The sequence below is a fragment of the Aulonocara stuartgranti genome, assembly GCF_965226115.1.
Source record: "Aulonocara stuartgranti genome assembly, chromosome: 8".
NCBI lineage: Eukaryota > Metazoa > Chordata > Actinopteri > Cichliformes > Cichlidae > Aulonocara > Aulonocara stuartgranti.
Genome location: NC_138959.1, coordinates 31,506,517 through 31,525,752, shown reverse-complemented (window position 1 = coordinate 31,525,752; position 19,236 = coordinate 31,506,517). Strand labels below are relative to the sequence as shown.

General features: G+C 46.1%; 1 protein-coding gene and 1 long non-coding RNA gene across 7 annotated transcripts in view; one reads left to right on the top strand and one right to left on the bottom strand.

Annotated features, from left to right (window-relative positions):
- rbfox3a (RNA binding fox-1 homolog 3a) overlaps positions 1-19,236 on the bottom strand; it is a 184,315-nt gene that overhangs the window by 52,802 nt on the left and 112,277 nt on the right. For 4 of the 6 annotated variants that reach the window (XM_082545386.1, XM_082545385.1, XM_082545388.1 and 1 more), the window contains exon 4: positions 3,693-3,746. The exons of 1 other annotated variant lie outside the window; for it this stretch is intronic. In XM_082545386.1, coding sequence (XP_082401512.1) covers positions 3,693-3,746 — 54 coding nt within the window. Of the gene's footprint in view, positions 1-3,545; positions 3,594-3,692; positions 3,747-19,236 lie in introns of all 6 variants that reach the window. One more of the 6 variants, XM_082545387.1, reaches the window with a different exon arrangement.
- The window catches only part of LOC309713627, a 102,924-nt gene continuing 89,151 nt past the window's right edge, over positions 5,464-19,236 (top strand). Inside the window, exon 1 of the long non-coding RNA XR_014278626.1 lies at positions 5,464-5,899. This is a non-coding gene — a long non-coding RNA (uncharacterized lncRNA). The remainder of the gene's footprint in view (positions 5,900-19,236) is intronic.

Sequence of the window (19,236 nt, the reverse complement as noted above, 5' to 3'; positions counted from 1 at the left end):
TATGAGGTCAATGCGATGAGAAGAATTTCAAATTCAATTCTGGATTTATAAGTGAGCCAATGAAGATACGTCAGTATAGGAGAAATATGCTGTCAGTATTCTTTCTGTAACATTTTGGATCAACTGATGTCTATTAGACAGATATGATTCAAACCACCACGACACAGTACCTGTAATACCTACAGCGTGCTATAATTGCAGAAATAAAATATAGACAACAGTATCGAACGCTGCACTGAGGTCTAGCAGGACAAGCACAGAGATGAGTCCACTGTCAGAGGCCATAAGAAGATCATTTGTAACCTTCACTAAAGCTGTTTCTGTGCTGTGATGAGCTCTGAAACCTGACTGAAACTCTTCAAATAAACCTCTGCAGATGATCTGTTAGCTGTTTGACAACTACTCTTTCAAGGATGTTTGATATGAAAGGAAGGTTGGAGATTGGCCTATAATTAGCTAAGACTGCTGGGTCTAGAGATGCTTTTTGAGTAAAGGTTTCAATACTGCCAGTAACGGCAGGACTTCTTTGAGCAATCTGGCAGGATTGGGGTCTAAAAGACATGTTGATGGATTAGTGGAACTAATTAGTGAAGTTAACTCAGAAACATTTAAATTTTGTTTGTGAAGAAGAAAAGAGCAATTCAAATCTTCCTGGTAGAAGAGAGGGTTATTTCTCTGCGCCTTTGGGTTGGGGAACGGGTTATGACGGTCGTCTGTGCTTATCAGCGAATGATGGTTCAGAGTACCCGTCCTTCTTGGAGTCCCTCGGCAGGGTGCTGGAGGCTGAACATGAGGAGTCTGTTATCCCACTGTGAGAGTTCAAAGCTCATGTGGGCAATAACAGTGAGTCCTGGAGGGACATGACTGGGACAATCGGCCTGCCAGATCTGAACCTGAGCGGTGTTTTGTTACTTCTGCACAAACCACAGTTTGTCCATCACAAACACCATGTTTGAGCATGAGGGTTACATGTGGCAACAGGACACTCTAGGCCAGCGGTCCCCAACCCCCGGGCTTCGGACCGGTACCGGTCCGTGAGTCGTTTGGTACCGGGCCGCGAGAGTTGAGGCTCAGGTGTGAAATGTATAGTTTTCAGGGTTTTTTATCAGTTTTCAGCATTATTTTGTTATCGTTTTTATCGTTAACTCGGTTTTCCTGGGTCTTTTCACGTGTGTTATGAATAAATCTTCTTTTTTTCGGTACCGGTACTAGTTTTATTTTGTTGTATTTGTGTTCATAACTTTTATGGACAGAATTTCTAGGTGTAGCCAAGAAAGGCTTCCACTTGGGTGGTTTCAGAATCTCATCTCTGCTTTTTGCAGACGATATGATTCTGTTGGCTTCATCAGGCGATGGCCATTCACAGCCGACTGCGAAGCAGTAGGAATGAGAATCAGCACCTCCAACTCTGAGGCCATGGTCCTCAGCTGGAAAAGGGTGGAGTGCCCACTTCAGGTCAGGGACAAGTTCCTGCTCCAAGTGGAGGAGTTTAAGGATCTTGGGGTCTTGTTCACAAGTAACAGGAGAACAGGAGATTGATAGACAGATTGGTGCTGTGGCTGCAGTGATGTCCGTCGTGTTGTAGAGAGAGCTGAGTGTAAAAGTGAATCTCTCATGTGACAGGGATGCCTCCTGGGCACCTCTCGTGTAAGGTGTTCAGGGCAAGTCTCACTGGGGGGAGGCCCCGGGGCAGACCCAGGACATGCCGGAGAGATTATATCTCTCGGCGGGCCTGCGAACACCTTGTACCATACCACCACATTAAAGGAATGCTTGGCTCAACAGAGCCCCGATTTTTGTGTCAGTCTGGCTACAAGACAAACCGATCAATGGTACTTGAAATTGTACTTGCTCATAGGTGTTCCAATGATAATTGAGATTCTCTCTCCAATAGTGTAGGATCTTTCTCTTGCAATCAAAAGCACCTTGAGAAAACTTTTGTTGTCAAAAAGTGCAACATAAATAAAACCGAAGTGAACCTGTAGCTCCACCTTTAGGTTTAGACCAGGGGTGTCAAACTCATTTTACATTGCGAGTCACATTTAGCCCCTTTGATCTCTTTCTGTCAGTGCAAAAAAGATACATATTTAACAGTTTTTCTACATGATGAAGGAAAATTTGCTATGACAAAGAACTCTTTGAACTTTAACAAAATAAATGTGTAAAATTACAGAAAAAGTTTTGGTAGCTCATTACGCGGAACTATACAGTTTTTTGTTTTTATTTTTATTTTTTTTGTAGTTGTAAAAAAAAAGAGACATTTCAACAGAAACTTTTCTGTTTTTGCACAAAGTTACAGAGTTTTTATTAGAGACAGAGCTAAGTGTTTTTTAATTTGGCATAATTTGCAAAAGTTGAAATTTCTTTGGTGTTTAATAGCAGAAATGAGTCTTTCTTGTCAGATGTAATTTCTGGGGGACAAAAAGAGCGACTGACAACACTGCACACAGCAGTGGATTGGGGTGTATTAAGCAAGCAAATAATGCAGAAAATAAAGATTTTTGGCGGGAATTAAACTGAGAGATAGAGCTGTGCAGGAATTTATTGAGGGGAAAGGAAGAAAGCAAAAGTAAGAATGAATTCATTACAATGTTACTCAAAGATGAAGTGTAGTTTTGATCTTCTTTGCTGCTGGTTCAGTGAAACCTGCAGTTTCAGAATCAGTAAAATGTCAGCACCTGACTGCATGTCCATATGTGTTTTGCCGCGCTTTGTGTTTACATCTTCTTGCGGAATCTGTACCTGCTCTTTAATCATTTGCTGTTTTAGCTGTTTGGTGGTTGTTGACATGGTTTTGTGGGCTTTTAGCTGAGATTCTGATGCTTCTGTGGATATCACACTTCTATATTGGAATAACAGATCTGATGGTTCATCCTGTTAAACCACATGTTCTCGCTTTCGCCTCGCTATCGGTGGCATTGGGTTCCAACAAGTTAATTGTTTATTGCCTAATTACTGTGTGTAGTATGAATGGTCATGGGAGGTTTTTATCAGTAGGAAAAGCTGTAAAACTTGAAAATACAGTTAAAAGTCCAAAACACATGCTTGTGCTTGTTTGTGATTAGCAGCAAACCAAACAGGTTAAGAATAAAAATTGCTTCAAGTGGTCTCTTCCTCACTTGCTTATTGGGACGATCCTGCACTTCTCCACAACTGGTGCTGGTACATTAAATTCTGTTCAACAAGGTGCACGAGCACACAGGGGAAGTATGGGAGGAGGTTGGGTTGGACAATCCAGTGTTAGGAATACATATGGACTAATAGGCTGCTTTCAGTGTGCAGTGACTGGTCTGTAGTCTGTACAATTAAATCGAGAAAAGAATAAAAAATCATATTAACCCATCGGCTAACAAATGCGTCAGCATACTGGGCAAATGCGCAGTATACAAGATTACCAGTCCAGTTCTGCCATGACACGAAGAATACTAGAATCCTACTGTCATCTTAAAAAATAGCAAAGATTCATTGTTTGTCCAAATGTACAGCAGGTAAGTAAAGTGCCGAAGCCGCCCGGAGGAACATGTCACTGATAGGACAGTAATTACTGTTAGGCAGCAGGAATGAGCTGTGATGACAATGAGAGAAGTGAAGGACTGCAAGAGAAACACAGGAAACGGGACAAATACAATCAGCAGGAACATTTTATGTTTGTTTGAGGTGTGTTCGTGAACGTTTTATTACATTGCACTTACCTTGGAGCCTCGTTCATTAAAAATAATCTCCACGTCTAAAATCTTTCCAAATTGCTGAAGAAGGGAAGAAGGTGGGTGGGGCATAAAGACAGAGAAAGAAAGACGGAGAAAATAATTAGACTATAACACAAGAAATACTTTATTTATGTTTAGGAAAATCCCCTACTGCTTTCTCCAGCTGGAAAATGAAGTATTTTAAAACCATCTTTAAAAAAAGACAAGTAGTCTGTACCAATAGTAGCATTAGGAAATTATCCATTCACTCTTAGTGCTGTTTAATCATGTGTTTGGCTGATCATAGTAATAAAGAGGTTTGAGTGAATATGTCTGCACTCGAGAAAAATGAGCACCGTGGGAAGGTAGTAGGCAGTTGAGTAGCAACACCCCATCATGGCTATTTGTTTTCTTAGTATGCATACCACCACTGCAACTGCCTGCCAGATCTCACCTAATCATGCATTTGGCTTCTACAGCTTCCCACATAGCAAAATGGATCTGGCCCACACAATGTGCTTACACATGGCCCAAATATCGCAAAGAATGATGGCCCTTTGGTGGCCCACATCTGGTGGCCAGTGGTGACCCACACATGGGCCAGCACAAGGCCAGGTGCAGACACACTGCTAGCCCTGTGCTGGCTCAGAACAGTTTCAGCTCTGGCCCCAGATGTCAGCCTAATGTGTACCTTAATCAAGCCATGTAATAACAACATGTGCCAGAACATAATAGTGCAAAAGCAACATGACAAAACTCTGTTCAGACAGTGAATGGACTGATTCTTATATAGCGCTTTTCTACTCTCACAGATTACTCAAAGTGCTCTATACAACATGCCACATTCACCCAAACACACACTTTTTCTAAACTGAGTGCTTCACGACTACATTCATACACATTCATACTCTTGACATGCAGACTGGAGGAGCCAGGGATCGAACCACTAACCATCCAATCAGTCGGTGACCTGCTCTACCTCCTGAGCTACAGCTACCCAGTAGTAAACATGAGTAAACCCTCGCTAGGTTTTGGATAAAGTGTACACTCACAAACCTGATAAACCTGCATTTGAAACGTTGGCTACCATAGCAGTATAGTATTGCAACATGGCATTTGGGTCTTCTTACTAAAATAGGAAAATAGGAACATAAATAGTGCCATCATTGCCAGACCTGGCCCACATCTGGGTGACATACACCCTGCCATGACACCAGTCAGTCAGAATGCTATGAGCCTGGGCCACATCAACCAACCACAATCAGGCCAGATGTGGCATGCCATCACATAAACAGTGTCATCTACGCCAGGCCTGGCCCATATCTGGATGACATATCACTTACCCATGCCAGAAGTCAGCCAGCAGTGCAGGCTTGACACCAGGTTCGGGTCAGACCTGTCTGCTATGTGGGCTATCTTTAGATCTAAGTAATAGTTTTAATTAGCTCCATGTTTCATTTTATTTGGCTAATTGCTGTGAACTGAGTGCTACACACTCCGACAGACTGATGTCTGTGGTGAGTGTGAGACTGTCAAAAATATAAATACACTAAACATGTAAACACACCAGTATCTGCAGCAGGAACAACTGTAATTTGAGCTATTCTTGGCTAGGTTATACAAAAGCGAGTTAGGAAAACATGCAATTAATTTGAACTGTAAAGTATTTGGGGCTGATTTATGGACCCATCCAATACAATAGAATTCTAAAGAACTTTTTAAAAACAACAGTGGACAAAATACTGTACAAATCACCAAAAGAACACAAGACAAAGCAACACAAACAATAATAAATACAAGGTAAGATCGTCAAAGGAGCTTGCAAAGAAAAGCGTCTGGACTTCTTTAAGTTGCTTGAAGACGTTTCACCTCTCATCCGAGAAGCTTCTTCAGTTCTAAGGTCAAATGGTGGAGAGTCCCAGATATACAGTGGGGCAAAAAAGTATTTAGTCAGCCACCGATTGTGCAAGTTCCCCACCTAAAATGATGACAGAGGTCAGTAATTTGCACCAGAGGTACACTTCAACTGTGAGAGACAGAATGTGAAAAAAAAAAATCCATGAATCCACATGGTAGGATTTGTAAAGAATTTATTCGTAAATCAGGGTGGAAAATAAGTATTTGGTCAATAACAAAAATACAACTCAATACTTTGTAACATAACCTTTGTTGGCAATAACAGAGGTCAAACGTTTACTATAGGTCTTTACCAGGTTTGCACACACAGTAGCTGGTATTTTGGCCCATTCCTCCATGCAGATCTTCTCGAGAGCAGTGATGTTTTGGGGCTGTCGCCGAGCAACACGGACTTTCAACTCCCGCCACAGATTTTCTATGGGGTTGAGGTCTGGAGACTGGCTAGGCCACTCCAGGACTTTCAAATGCTTCTTACGGAGCCACTCCTTTGTTGCCCGGGCGGTGTGTTTTGGATCATTGTCATGTTGGAAGACCCAGCCTCGTTTCATCTTCAAAGTTCTCACTGATGGAAGGAGTTTTCGGCTCAAAATCTCACGATACATGGCCCCATTCATTCTGTCCTTAACACGGATCAGTCGTCCTGTCCCCTTGGCAGAAAAACAGCCCCATAGCATGATGTTTCCACCTCCATGCTTCACAGTAGGTATGGTGTTCTTGGGATGCAACTCAGTATTCTTCTTCCTCCAAACACGACGAGTTGAGTTTATACCAAAAAGTTCTACTTTGGTTTCATCTGACACATGACATTCTCCCAATCCTCTGCTGTATCATCCATGTGCTCTCTGGCAAACTTCAGACGGGCCTGGACATGCACTGGCTTCAGCAGCGGAACACGTCTGGCACTGCGGGATTTGATTCCCTGCCGTTGTAGTGTGTTACTGATGGTGACCTTTGTTACTTTGGTCCCAGCTCTCTGCAGGTCATTCACCAGGTCCCCCCGTGTGGTTCTGGGATCTTTGCTCACCGTTCTCATGATCATTTTGACCCCACGGGATGAGATCTTGCGTGGAGCCCCAGATCGAGGGAGATTATCAGTGGTCTTGTATGTCTTCCATTTTCTGATGATTGCTCCCACAGTTGATTTTTTCACACCAAGCTGCTTGCCTATTGTAGATTCACTCTTCCCAGTCTGGTGCAGGTCTACAATACTTTTCCTGGTGTCCTTCGAAGCTCTTTGGTCTTGGCCATGGCGGAGTTTGGAGTCTGACTGTTTGAGGCTGTGGACAGGTGTCTTTTATACAGATGATGAGTTCAAACAGGTGCCATTCATACAGGTAACGAGTGGGGGACAGAAAAGCTTCTTACAGAAGACGTTACAGGTCTGTGAGAGCCAGAGATTTTCCTTGTTTGAGGTGACCAAATACTTATTTTCCACCCTAATTTACGAATAAATTCTTTACAAATCCTAACATGTGAATTCATGGATTTTTTTTTCACATTCTGTCTCTCACAGTTGAAGTGTACCTCTGGTGCAAATTACTGACCTCTGTCATCATTTTAAGTGGGGGAACTTGCACAATCGGTGGCTGACTAAATACTTTTTTGGCCCACTGTAAACCTAGTGGGAGTAACCCCCCACAGAGGGACCAAAGGACCCCCTGATGATCCTCTAATCGCCTGAGCCAAGGTGTGAAACTGGGCGTGGGTCCCAATCAGCCAGAGTTTCGGGTGTGTTCATTGTGAAACCTGGCCCCACCTTATCATGCGAATTCCTGAGGTCAGATGGCCCAGGATGTGAGTGGGCGTTAAGGCGTCTGGGAAGGGATCTCAAAACTGGATTATAGATGGCAGAGAGTTGGCGTCGTAAACCCCCGCCTCTGTTCAAAGATGGTCGCTCACAGTGGACATAGATGGCTTCTCCCACTAGGTTTATATCTGGGACTCTCCACCATTTGACCTTAGAACTGAAGAAGCTTCTCGGATGAGAGGTGAAACGTCTTCAAGCAACTTAAAGAAGTCAAGACGCTTTTCTTTGCAAGCTCCTTTGACTACGATGACCTGGATGACTGAGAACCTTCACAGACACAAGGTAAGATCACACCACTCGTTCCTAAGATTTAAAAATAGGCCACAAGGGGGCTGTCTTAACATGGGGAGGAAGGTAACTCCAACGTTTAGGGGCTATAGCTAAAAAAGATCAACTGTCTCTGCTTTTTAGTTAAGGTTTTGGGACTGCCAGGAACAGCTGGTCCGTGGATCGTATGGAGTCAGGAAGATATATAGCGTGGTACTCATCCATTAAGAGATTTTAAAATAAATAATAAAATCTTAAAAGGGATCCTGAAAGAAGGAGGAGGCTAGGAGAGGCAATGTGCTCATGTTTGCAAGTACCATTTAAAAGGCCAGCAGTAGTATTTTGGACCAATTGCATGCGAGCAAGGAAATAGTTGCTAAGGCCAACATGAAGTGCATTCCAGTATTCCAGACGCAAAGAGACGCTTACTTAATTACAGAATGTATCTGCTTATCTAGTATAAAATCACAGTCACAAATGTGAGTTACTGTGGGTTTAACAGTAGGAGCCAGGTCAAATAGAGGATTGACACAGACACCACTGGACCTGAATACACAGTCTTTGTCATGATCCTGGGTCCTTTTGACCCAGCATTTTTTGTTTTCTCTTCGATTTTGGTTCTGTTCTTCCTTTGTTTAGTGTTCACTCTGTTCTGCCCGTGTGTTCCTGTTTTATTGTGAAGGTCTGCGTCTTATGTGAGTGTTTTCAGTTTGCCTCCCTAGTCTCGTTATGTTAATCACTCCCAGCTGTGTTTCCCACCTGTGTGTAATCTCCCTGTGTTCTCTGAGTGTATTTAAGTTGTATTTTCTGTCTTAGTAATTGCTGGTTCGTCTGTGTTGTTTCCCCTTGGTCTCCCTGCGTCTTCCCATATGTATTTCTCCGGACCTCCCTGCATCCTCGTTCTGGTTTGTCTTATTAGTTTACCCAGTTTAGGTTTCCAGTTTCATGTTTTGTCGCCACCGCTGTTTGTACTTACCCACCCCTGTTAATAAACACTCACCTGCACCAGAGCTGCTGCCTTTTGGGTCCTTCCTACATTCCACACGGCTTGCCTCGGCAATCCGTGACAGTACGAACCAGCCACCATGGACCCAGCAGCAGTAAATCCGTCCGAGGAGCTCCAGGACGACGTTACATATAACGTGGAGATTCTCCTCGGGCTGTGGCTTGAAAACCCTCCAGAGGAGCTTCGCCGCACCGTCGAAAGCCGGCTACAACGGCTCTTTTCCGGCCTGCCATGGCTTCTAAAATCGCTTCCTCCGACCATGCAGGCTTTTCTCCAGCACACACCTCACCTTCTCTCAGCCACTCCTGCCTCGCTGCCCGACTCGCCGGATGTGATCTTGCCCGGCCCGTCGGAGCCGTCTGCGGGGAGGAAACGCCGATCGCGCCGCCGACGCGCCACCCCACAGCCGGACGTTCGGACTTCTAATTTACCGGCTGTGGTGAGTGAGGACTCTGTGTCTTTTCCAGACAACGTGACTGTTCATTCAGGGGCTGTGTTTTGTGTGGCGGATGTCAACGCGAGCTGCGTATCGCCTGTGCAGCTACTCCCAGCTCAGTTAGCTCCCCCGCAGCTACCCTCAGTTCAGTTAGCTCCCTCGCAGCCACCCTCAGTTCAGTTAGCTCCCCCGCAGCTACCCTCAGTTCAGTTAGCTCCCCCGCAGCTACCCTCAGTTCAGTTAGCTCCCTCGCAGCCACCCTCAGTTCAGTTAGCTCCCTCGCAGCCACCCTCAGTTCAGTTAGCTCCCTCGCAGCCACCCTCAGCTCAGTTAGCTCCCTCGCAGCCACCCTCAGCTCAGTTAGCTCCCTCGCAGCCACCCTCAGCTCAGTTTCCAGTGTCCCCCTCAGCTCAGTTTCCCGTGTCCCCCTCAGCTCAGTCTCCCGTGTCCCCCTCAGCTCAGTCTCCCGTGTCCCCCTCAGCTCAGTCTCCCGTGTCCCTTTCAGTTCAGTCTCCCGTGTCCCTTTCAGTTCAGGCTCCCGTGTCCCTTTCAGTTCAGGCTCCAGAGCCACCCGTGTCCCTTTCAGTTCAGGCCCCAGAGCCACCCGTGTCCCTTCCAGTTCAGGCCCCAGAGCCACCCGTGTCCCTTCCAGTGCCACCTGTAGCGCAGGCCCCAGAGCCACCCGTGTCCCTTCCAGTGCCGCCTGTAGCGCAGGCCCCAGAGCCACCCGTGTCCCTTCCAGTGCCGCCTGTAGCGCAGGCCCCAGTAGCTCCAGTGCCGCCTGTAGCGCAGGCCCCAGTAGCTCCAGTGCCGCCTGTAGCGCAGGCCCCAGTAGCTCCGGCTCCAGTATCCCCGGTTTCACTCATTCACTCCATGCAGGGAGAAAGTCTAATATCACCTCAAGGGGCTTTTCGCGGTTCAGCCGCCATTGGCACAGTTTGCCGCTCCAGGGCTTCCCCAGAGGCTAGGTCTCAGTCCCCAGCTGATTCTGGACCCCTGAAGTCTATGCAGCCACCTGAGAACTGCACCATGTCAGCGTTGCCTGGGCAGAGCCAGTGCTCAGTGCATTGCCAGTTGCCTTTGTGTTTGCCAGAAGACTCCATGACTGCTGGCTTAGTGTTGACTTCTGCTGGAGGGTCCGAGGGACCGCTCCGGCCTTTGTCTCTAGTCTCCGCTGGAGGGTCCGAGGGACCGCTCCGGCCTTTGTCTCTAGTCTCCGCTGGAGGGTCCGAGGGACCGCTCCGGCCTTCGTCTCCTGTCTCCGCCGGAGGGTCCGAAGGACCGCTCCGGTTTTCGTCTCATGTCTCCGCTGGAGGGCCCGAGGAGCCCGTCCAGCTTCCTACCTCATCAGCTGGGGGGCCCGAGGAGCCCGTCCAGCCACCTGCTGCAGCTTCATCATCCTCCTCGCCGGCTGCAGCTTCATCATCAGCCTCGTCTGGTCCAGCCTCAGAGCCTTCAGCCTCGTCTGGTCCAGCCTCAGAGCCTTCATCCTCGCCTGGTCCAGCTTCATCCGAGTCTTCATCCTCGCCTGGTCCAGCTTCATCAGAGTCTTCATCCTCGCCTGGTCCAGCTTCTGCCTGTGCTTCGCCTGGCCCAGCTTCTGCCTGTGCTTCGCCTGGCCCAGCTTCTGCCTGTGCTTCGCCTGGTCCAGCTTCTGCCTGTGCTTCGCTTGGTCCAGCTTCAGCTTCAGCTCCAGCCTCGCCTGGTCCAGTTTCATCCTCACCTGGTCTAGCTTCAGCTTCAGCTCCAGCCTCGCCTGGTCCAGTTTCATCCTCGCCTGGTCTAGCTTCAGCTTCAGCTCCAGCTTCGACTGGTCCAATTTCATCCTCGCCTGGTTCAGCTTCAGCTTCGTCCTTGCCTGGTTCGGCTTCAGCTTCGTCCTCGCCTGGCCCGGCTTCAGCTTCGTCCTCGCCTGGCCCGGCTTCATCATCTCCGCCTGGCCCGGCTTCATCATCTCCGCCTGCTGTGGCCTCAGCCTCGCCTGGCCCGGCCTCGTTTGGGTCTGGAGCTAAGCGGCCGTTTTCTAGACCGCTGGCTAGGCTACTGGCCGGCCACCATCGCCTGAGTGGCCGCCGTTGCCTTCCGCGCGGCCGGCCCCCGGACCGCCATCGCCTGAGTGGCCGCCGTTGCCTTCCGCACGGCCGGCCCCCGGACCCTCTTCGCCTGAGTGGCCGCCGTTGCCTTCCGCGCGGCCGCGTTCGTTGGTGCTATACAGGGAGTGCAGAACTATTAGGCAAATGAGTATTTTGTCCACTTCATCCTCTTCATGCATGTTGTCTTACTCCAAGCTGTATAGGCTCGAAAGCCTACTACCAATTAAGCATATTACGTGATGTGCATCTCTGTAATGAGAAGGGGTGTGGTCTAATGACATCAACACCCTATATCAGGTGTGCATAATTATTAGGCAACGTCCTTTCCTTTGGCAAAATGGGTCAAAAGAAGGACTTGACAGGCTCAGAAAAGTCAAAAATAGTGAGATATCTTGCAGAGGGATGCAGCAGTCTCAAAATTGCAAAGCTTCTGAAGTGTGATCATCGAACAATCAAGCGTTTCATTCAAAATAGTCAACAGGGTCGCAAGAAGCGTGTGGAAAAACCAAGGCGCAAAATAACTGCCCATGAACTGAGAAAAGTCAAGCGTGCAGCTGCCAAGATGCCACTTGCCACCAGTTTGGCCATATTTCAGAGCTGCAACATCACTGGAGTGCCCAAAAGCACAAGGTGTGCAATACTCAGAGACATGGCCAAGGTAAGAAAGGCTGAAAGACGACCACCACTGAACAAGACACACAAGCTGAAACGTCAAGACTGGGCCAAGAAATGTCTCAAGACTGGTTTTTCTAAGGTTTTATGGACTGATGAAATGAGAGTGAGTCTTGATGGGCCAGATGGATGGGCCCGTGGCTGGATTGGTAAAGGGCAGAGAGCTCCAGTCCCACTCAGACGCCAGCAAGGTGGAGGTGGAGTACTGGTTTGGGCTGGTATCATCAAAGATGAGCTTGTGGGGCCTTTTCGGGTTGAGGATGGAGTCAAGCTCAACTCCCAGTCCTACTGCCAGTTTCTGGAAGACACCTTCTTCAAGCAGTGGTACAGGAAGAAGTCTGCATCCTTCAAGCAAAACATGATTTTCATGCAGGACAATGCTCCATCACACGCGTCCAAGTACTCCACAGCGTGGCTGGCAAGAAAGTGTATAAAAGAAGAAAAACTAATGACATGGCCACCTTGTTCACCTGATCTGAACCCCATTGAGAACCTGTGGTCCATCATCAAATGTGAGATTTACAAGGAGGGAAAACAGTACACCTCTCTGAACAGTGTCTGGGAGGCTGTGGTTGCTGCTGCACGCAATGTTGATGGTGAACAGATCAAAACACTGACAGAATCCATGGATGGCAGGCTTTTGAGTGTCCTTGCAAAGAAAGGTGGCTATATTGGTCGCTGATTTGTTTTTGTTTTGTTTTTGAATGTCAGAAATGTATATTTGTGAATGTGGAGATGTTATATTGGTTTCACTGGTAAAAATAAATAATTGAAATGGGTATATATTTGTTTTTTGTTAAGTTGCCTAATAATTATGCACAGTAATAGTCACCTGCACACACAGATATCCCCCTAAAATAGCTAAAACTAAAAACAAACTAAAAACTACTTCCAAAAACATTCAGCTTTGATATTAATGAGTTTTTTGGGTTCATTGAGAACATGGTTGTTGTTCAATAATAAAATTATTCCTCAAAAATACAACTTGCCTAATAATTCTGCACTCCCTATATAATCCGTTATTGTCTTTAGTCCCCGCCACAGGCTCCTAGAGTCACTCTGTTGGAGTTGTGACTCTAGTTTCTTCCCGTACTGCTGCTTCACCTCTTTCATGCCTTCCGCACGTCATATGACGCGGCTTTGTACGGGTCCATGTCCCCCGTCGCGAGTCCGGTGTTGTAGGCAGCGGTGAGGGATCTCAGAGCATCGCGGATGGTTTTATCCACCCACGGCTTCTGGTTGGGAAACGTTCTGATAGTCAAAGGAGCTTTCAAAGAAAAGCGTCTGGACTTCTTTAAGTTGCTTGAAGACGTTTCACCTCTCATCCGAGAAGCTTCTTCAGTTCTAAGGTCAAATGGTGGGGAGTCCCAGATTTAAACCTAGTGGGAGTATCCCCTCACAGAGGGACAGACCCCCTGATGATCCTCTAATCGCCTGAGCCAAGGTGTGAAACTGGGTGTGGTTCTGATAGTCTTTTTCTCCGCGGTATCATCCGCTAGGTTCCCGATGAATCCCACAACCGCTTCCGTAAACACATTGACGTCATCATCGGAGCTGCTTCTGAACATGTCCCAGTCTGCGTCATCGAGTGCATCCTGTAACGCGGCCACTGATTGGTCCGTCCAGCGCGCATCCTTGCTCTGAACCGGAACTTGAGTTACATCCCATTCTATAGGGTTTAATGTGACGTTAGACCACCCTTTGCAGCTATAAATGCTTCAACTCTTCTAGGAAGGCTTGGCTCACAGTCTCCACAGTCTCTTGTTGTGGTATGCAGAAGAATTAGGAGTTCCTTCCACCAGAACTAGGAGCTGAGCTCAATTCCTGTACAACAGCCCCACACCATAACCCCCCTCCACCAAAATGTGCACTTGGCAGACAAATCAGACAGTTCTCCTGGCAATGCCAAACCCAGATGGAGAAACGTAATTTGCTACTCCAGATTTCTCTACTCCAGTGGAGGGGTGCTTTACACTGCATTAGACACTTTTCTTTGCACTCGGTGATGCAAGACTTGGATGCAGCTGCTCCCTGATGGAAGCCCATTCCATGAAGCTCTCTGTGCTCTGTTTCTGAGCTAATCTAACCTCAGTTTGGAGGTCTGTGACCTCTGCCAACTTTCCCATTGCACACACCTCAGCATTTGCTGACCCGGCTATGTGATTTTAAGTTGCCAATCCCCATTGTTATTCCCAATCAATTGCACTTTGTTGTAGTACATGTAAGACTTAAGGTGAGGAGGTAAGTAGCAACCAAGTCCCGCTAATCAAATACACTTCATTAACTGATCCTCAGCAAGTGTGAGCACCTCTATAACAACAGAAGTCTGGAGCATTCAGTTAGGTCACACGCAATTTTCTCCAGGTTCACACTGTGCAATAACAGTTAATTAAATGTATAATCTATATTATAAACGTGAATATTTTTGAGTTAGCAGTGCATTCAAATCATGATTCTCATTGCAATAGCTCTCAGTTTTGATAGGCTTAAAAAATAAAAATTTAATGTTCGACATATTGTTTGGAAAGGTTATAAAGACAAGACTTCACTATAAAGAAGGTAATGGTGGAATTGCTTAGGTTTGCAAAGCTGAAAAGTGCCACCTTTGGAGCAAACTGAACAGAGGATATTAGCACAAACACTTCATACCAACGATTGAGCACAGTGGTGGAAGGGTGATGATCTGAGCTTGATTTTAGCCACAGGACCTCAGCACTTTGAAGTCACTGAGTCAAATGTGGTCTTTCTGTATACTGAAGTATTCTAGAGTCAAATGTGAGACTATCTTTCCAACAGCTAAAGCTTGGCCCAGATTGGCTCATGAAACAGGAAAATTAGCCAAATCACAGCAGCAAATCTACTACAGAATGGTTAAAAAAGAGAGAAGAATCAATGCTACTATGGCCCAGTCAAATGCAGATCTCAACCTGATTGAAATGTTGCAGCAGGACCTTAAGAGAGCTGTGAATTAACATAAACAGATGAAGAAAAAAAAAACTGGGGCAAAACTTTAACAAAGAGTGAGCATTCCTGGAAATTCCTGGGAATATGTGGATGGAAGCAGTCACACTAAGACATGCACTCCAATGAATATTTAGTATGCAATGGAATTAAGGAGAATATTTTCAGGACCTTAAGATCTCTTATCGGGGATTCAATGGGGATGTGATGAGCAACACTAGAGGACAACTTCAAGCCAATTGCCAAAAGCCAAACTTCAAAGTCAGAGGGTGAGCCAAGTCCTGCGGAGTCAGCTAAATTGGAAGAACAAGATCACGCCCATAGATGCCCTACGCCATTAGATACCCTGCTGGGATAATAAGCTGGTCAACAAAGGAGATAGAAGCCACTGACAAGACAAGAAAGCTCCTTATCATGCTTGGAGGATTCCATCCCAAATCCAGCACCCTCAGGAGGCCAAGCAATAATAATAATAATGGATTGCATCTATATAGTGCTTCTCGAGGCCCTCAAAGCGCTTTACAATTCCACTATTCAGTCACTCTCACATTCACACACTGGTGGAGGCAGCTACGGTTGTAGCCACAGCTGCCCTGGGGCGCCTACTGGCCAACACTTCACTTTTTATTTTCAGCATTACTCAGATACTAGATGTTGGTATAAATCAATTTAACATAAAACATATTCAGAGATGGCGCTCTTTGCTTTAGGAGCAGCTGGGATGAACTCATGGCTTTGTGAACTAAGGCAGCACTAACTTTTTTCAGGCAATATGGTAATCTTTAGCCTTCTACTCTCCATAACTAGACCTTGAATCAAGTAGTTATTTCAATAAATAAATAAACATAAAAGACAGCATAGCAAAGGCAAGGCTACAGCACCAGCCCTGAAGATGAAAGAAGTTCACCAGCAAAATCCATGTCAGGTCATACACAATTTGAATACATATTAAAATTTTATTTTTTGGTTTAGATGAGCATATTGAGCAAATTAAAAAGGAAAAAAATATTTATAAAATATTGCTATTATTTTTCCAGTACAAGACATAAAGCTTTGACTTTGTTCTGACTTATGAATTAATAGAATAATTAACTGCTTCTTTCTTTCTTTTATGTTTGTATATACATGTACAGTCTTAGTGTTAACCTTATTTTTTGTATCAAAACTTACTCTGTGCAGTTTTAATTATGTGCTACAGGGCTTTTTTTTGGGATGTGCATATTGTATAAAAATTTGGAATGTGATGAATTTACCTAAATAGGTTCACCTGTTCCACCTTAACCCCACTATGTTTAAACATTCATGTCCTTTTCTACAAAAACAACAAGTAACTTCTTACTGTCTTGACATCCAGGTCTTTATGTCTTTAAGACATTCCTGCAGTTTAACTCGTTGGTGTGTGTTATCTGGCTTCATGGACAGATAGAGCTGGGTGTCATCTGCATAGCAGTGTAAATGTATGCTATGTCTTCTAATGATGCTGCCTAAGGGAAGCATGTATAATGTAAACAGAATTGGTCCTAGCACTGAACCCTGTGGAACTCCATAATTAACCTCAGTGTGTGAAGAGGACTCTCCATTTACATGCACAAACTGGAGTCTGTTAGATAGATATGATACAAACCACTGCAGCACAGTACCTGTAATACCTACAGCATGTTCTAATCGCTCTAATAGGATATTATGGTCAACAGTATCGAACGCTGCACTGAGGTCTAGCAGGACAAGCACAGAGATGAGTCCACTGTCAGAGGCCATAAGAAGATCATTTGTAACTTTCACTAAAGCTGTTTAGTATTTAGTATTTATTTATTTATTGTCATTGTCAAGAACAATGAAATTGCGTTTGGGGCTTCCATACAACCCAAAAAAAAAGAAGAAAATAATAAATACCCCTTAAAACCCAAGTGTACATATTTAACCCAGTGTGACTCCAATGCAATAAGACAATCCTTAGCAATAATGTTCGTAGAAATTCAGACAAAGACCTGAGAAACATGACAAAATACAACAATGCAACCCATTCAATATTATTGTACTGTGAGATATGATATCAGATATGATAGTTATCTATTTAAGAAAGAGGGGGGGGGCAGGAGGGGGAAGAGAATAAAGATATGATGCACCAATGCAGACCAGTTCATTGCTATTAAGAAGTTGGATATGGTTATTGTCCGTGAGAGGGGGGCAGAGAGTTCAGGAGCCTCACAGCCTGTGGATACAGGCTGTTGGCCAGTCTGGATGTTCTGGCCTGTATAGACCTGTACCTTCTCCCTGAGGGCAGCAGATGGAAAAGGTGGCGCGCAGGGTGATGTTGGTCCCGCAGGATACTGTGCACCCTCCTCAGACAGCGAGTGGGGAAGATATTACTGATCTCTGGCAGACTTGTTCCAATAATTCTGCCAGCTTCTTTCACCACCCGCTGGAGTGCTTGCTGATCGGCCTTGGTGCAGCTGGGGAACCACACTAGAAATCCATACGTCAGAACGCTGCTGATGGCACAGTTGTAGAAGTTCAACATCAGAGATCTGGGAATGTGTGCGCTCCGCAGTCTCCTCAGGTAGTAGAGGCGCTGTTGGGCCTTCCGTACAACTGAGGTGATATGGTTGCCCCAGGACAGGTCCTCGGTCACAGTTACCCCCAAGAATTTAAAACTGCTCACCCTCTCCACCGCCTCACTGCCAATGAAGAGAGGCAGATGGTTGTTATGACCCCTCTTCCGGAAATCTACAATGATCTCCTTGGTCTTTTTGGTGTTTAAGACCAAGTTATTGTCGTGGCACCATGACTCTAGTTGTTGCACCTCTGTCCTATAGTTTGTCTCATCATTGTTGGATATAAGTCCGAGCACTGTAGTGTCATCTGCAAACTTAACAATGAGATTGGACGCGCAGGAGGAAATACAGTCATGGGTGAAGAGAGTGTATAGCAGAGGGCTCAGAACACACCCCTGAGGGGCACCGGTGTTGACCACAAGGGTGGAAGAGGTGTTCTTACCCACTCTGACACTCTGTCTACGGTTAGTGAGGAAGTCCACAATCCAGTTGCACAGAGAGGAGTTAAGTCCCAGTTGGTGGAGTTTGGGACGGAGTTTGTATGGCCGGATGGTATTAAAAGCCGAGCTGTAGTCTACAAAGAGGAGCCGTGCATAGGTGTTCCTGTGTTCCAAGTGCTTCAGTAATGTGTGCAGCACTGTGGCGATCGCATCCTCGGTTGACCGGTTCTCCCTGTATGCAAACTGGTGCGAGTCCAGGGATGGTGGAAAAGCAGCTCTGATGTGTTTAATGACCAGTCTCTCCAGGCATTTGGCGGGAATGGGGGTGAGTGCCACAGGTCTGAAATCGTTCAGACATGTGACATTTGACTGTTTTGGGATGGGAACGATGGTTGCTGCTTTGAAACAGGATGGTACCAGTGAACAGGACAACGAGGTGTTATATATAGAGGTGAAGACGTCCGCCAGGTCCGCAGCACAGTCTTTTAGCACCCGGCCCAGCACTCCATCCGGCCCGGCCGCCTTCCTGGTGTTAATGCTCCGGAACACACGCCTCAGCTCATGAGTGCTCAGGACCGGAGCAGGGTCAGTTGAGGGGAGAGGGGACAGGACAGGGTCGGTGTTCTCCCTATCAAAACGGGCATAAAAGAGATTTAGATCCTCAGCCAGAGTAGAACTGTCGGCTGAGGGTGATGGTGTTCTTCTTTTGTAGTCCGTGATAGCCCTGATGCCCTCCCAGACCTGCCTTGGGTTTGTGTTGTTCTCAAACCTGGCCTCGATACGCCTCCTGTGCTGCTGCTTGGCAGTCTTGATGCCTCTTCTCAGGTTGGCCCTGGCAGCACTGTATGCCTCCTGGTCCCCGGATTTGAAAGCGTTGTTCCTTGTTCGAATAAGTTGTTGAACTCCGTGTGTCATCCAGGGTGGATTATTAGGGAACACACGGAATCGTTTCCAAGTTGTTACATTGTCCACACAGAAACAGATGTAGTCTGTGCTGTGATGAGCTCTGAAACCTGACTGAAACTCTTCAAATAAGCCTCTGCAGATGATCTGTTAGCTGTTTGACAACTACTCTTTCAAGGATGTTTGATATGAAAGGAAGGTTGGAGATTGGCCTATAATTAGCTAAGACTGCTGGGTCTAGAGATGCTTTTTGACTACAGCCAGCTTGAAGGCCTGTGGTACATAACTGATTATTAGAGATAGGTTGATCAGAGCTCTGACTGTTTGTCAGCCTGGCTACAGTGCTGAAGAGAAACCTGGGGTTGTTCTTATTTTCTTCAATCAGTGATGAATAGTAAAATGGCTGTTTTTTTCCAGGCTAAATGTTGATCTTCCAAATTAGTGAGATGCCGTTTCTTCTTTAGCAGAGTTATACCAGGGAGATAACTAATGG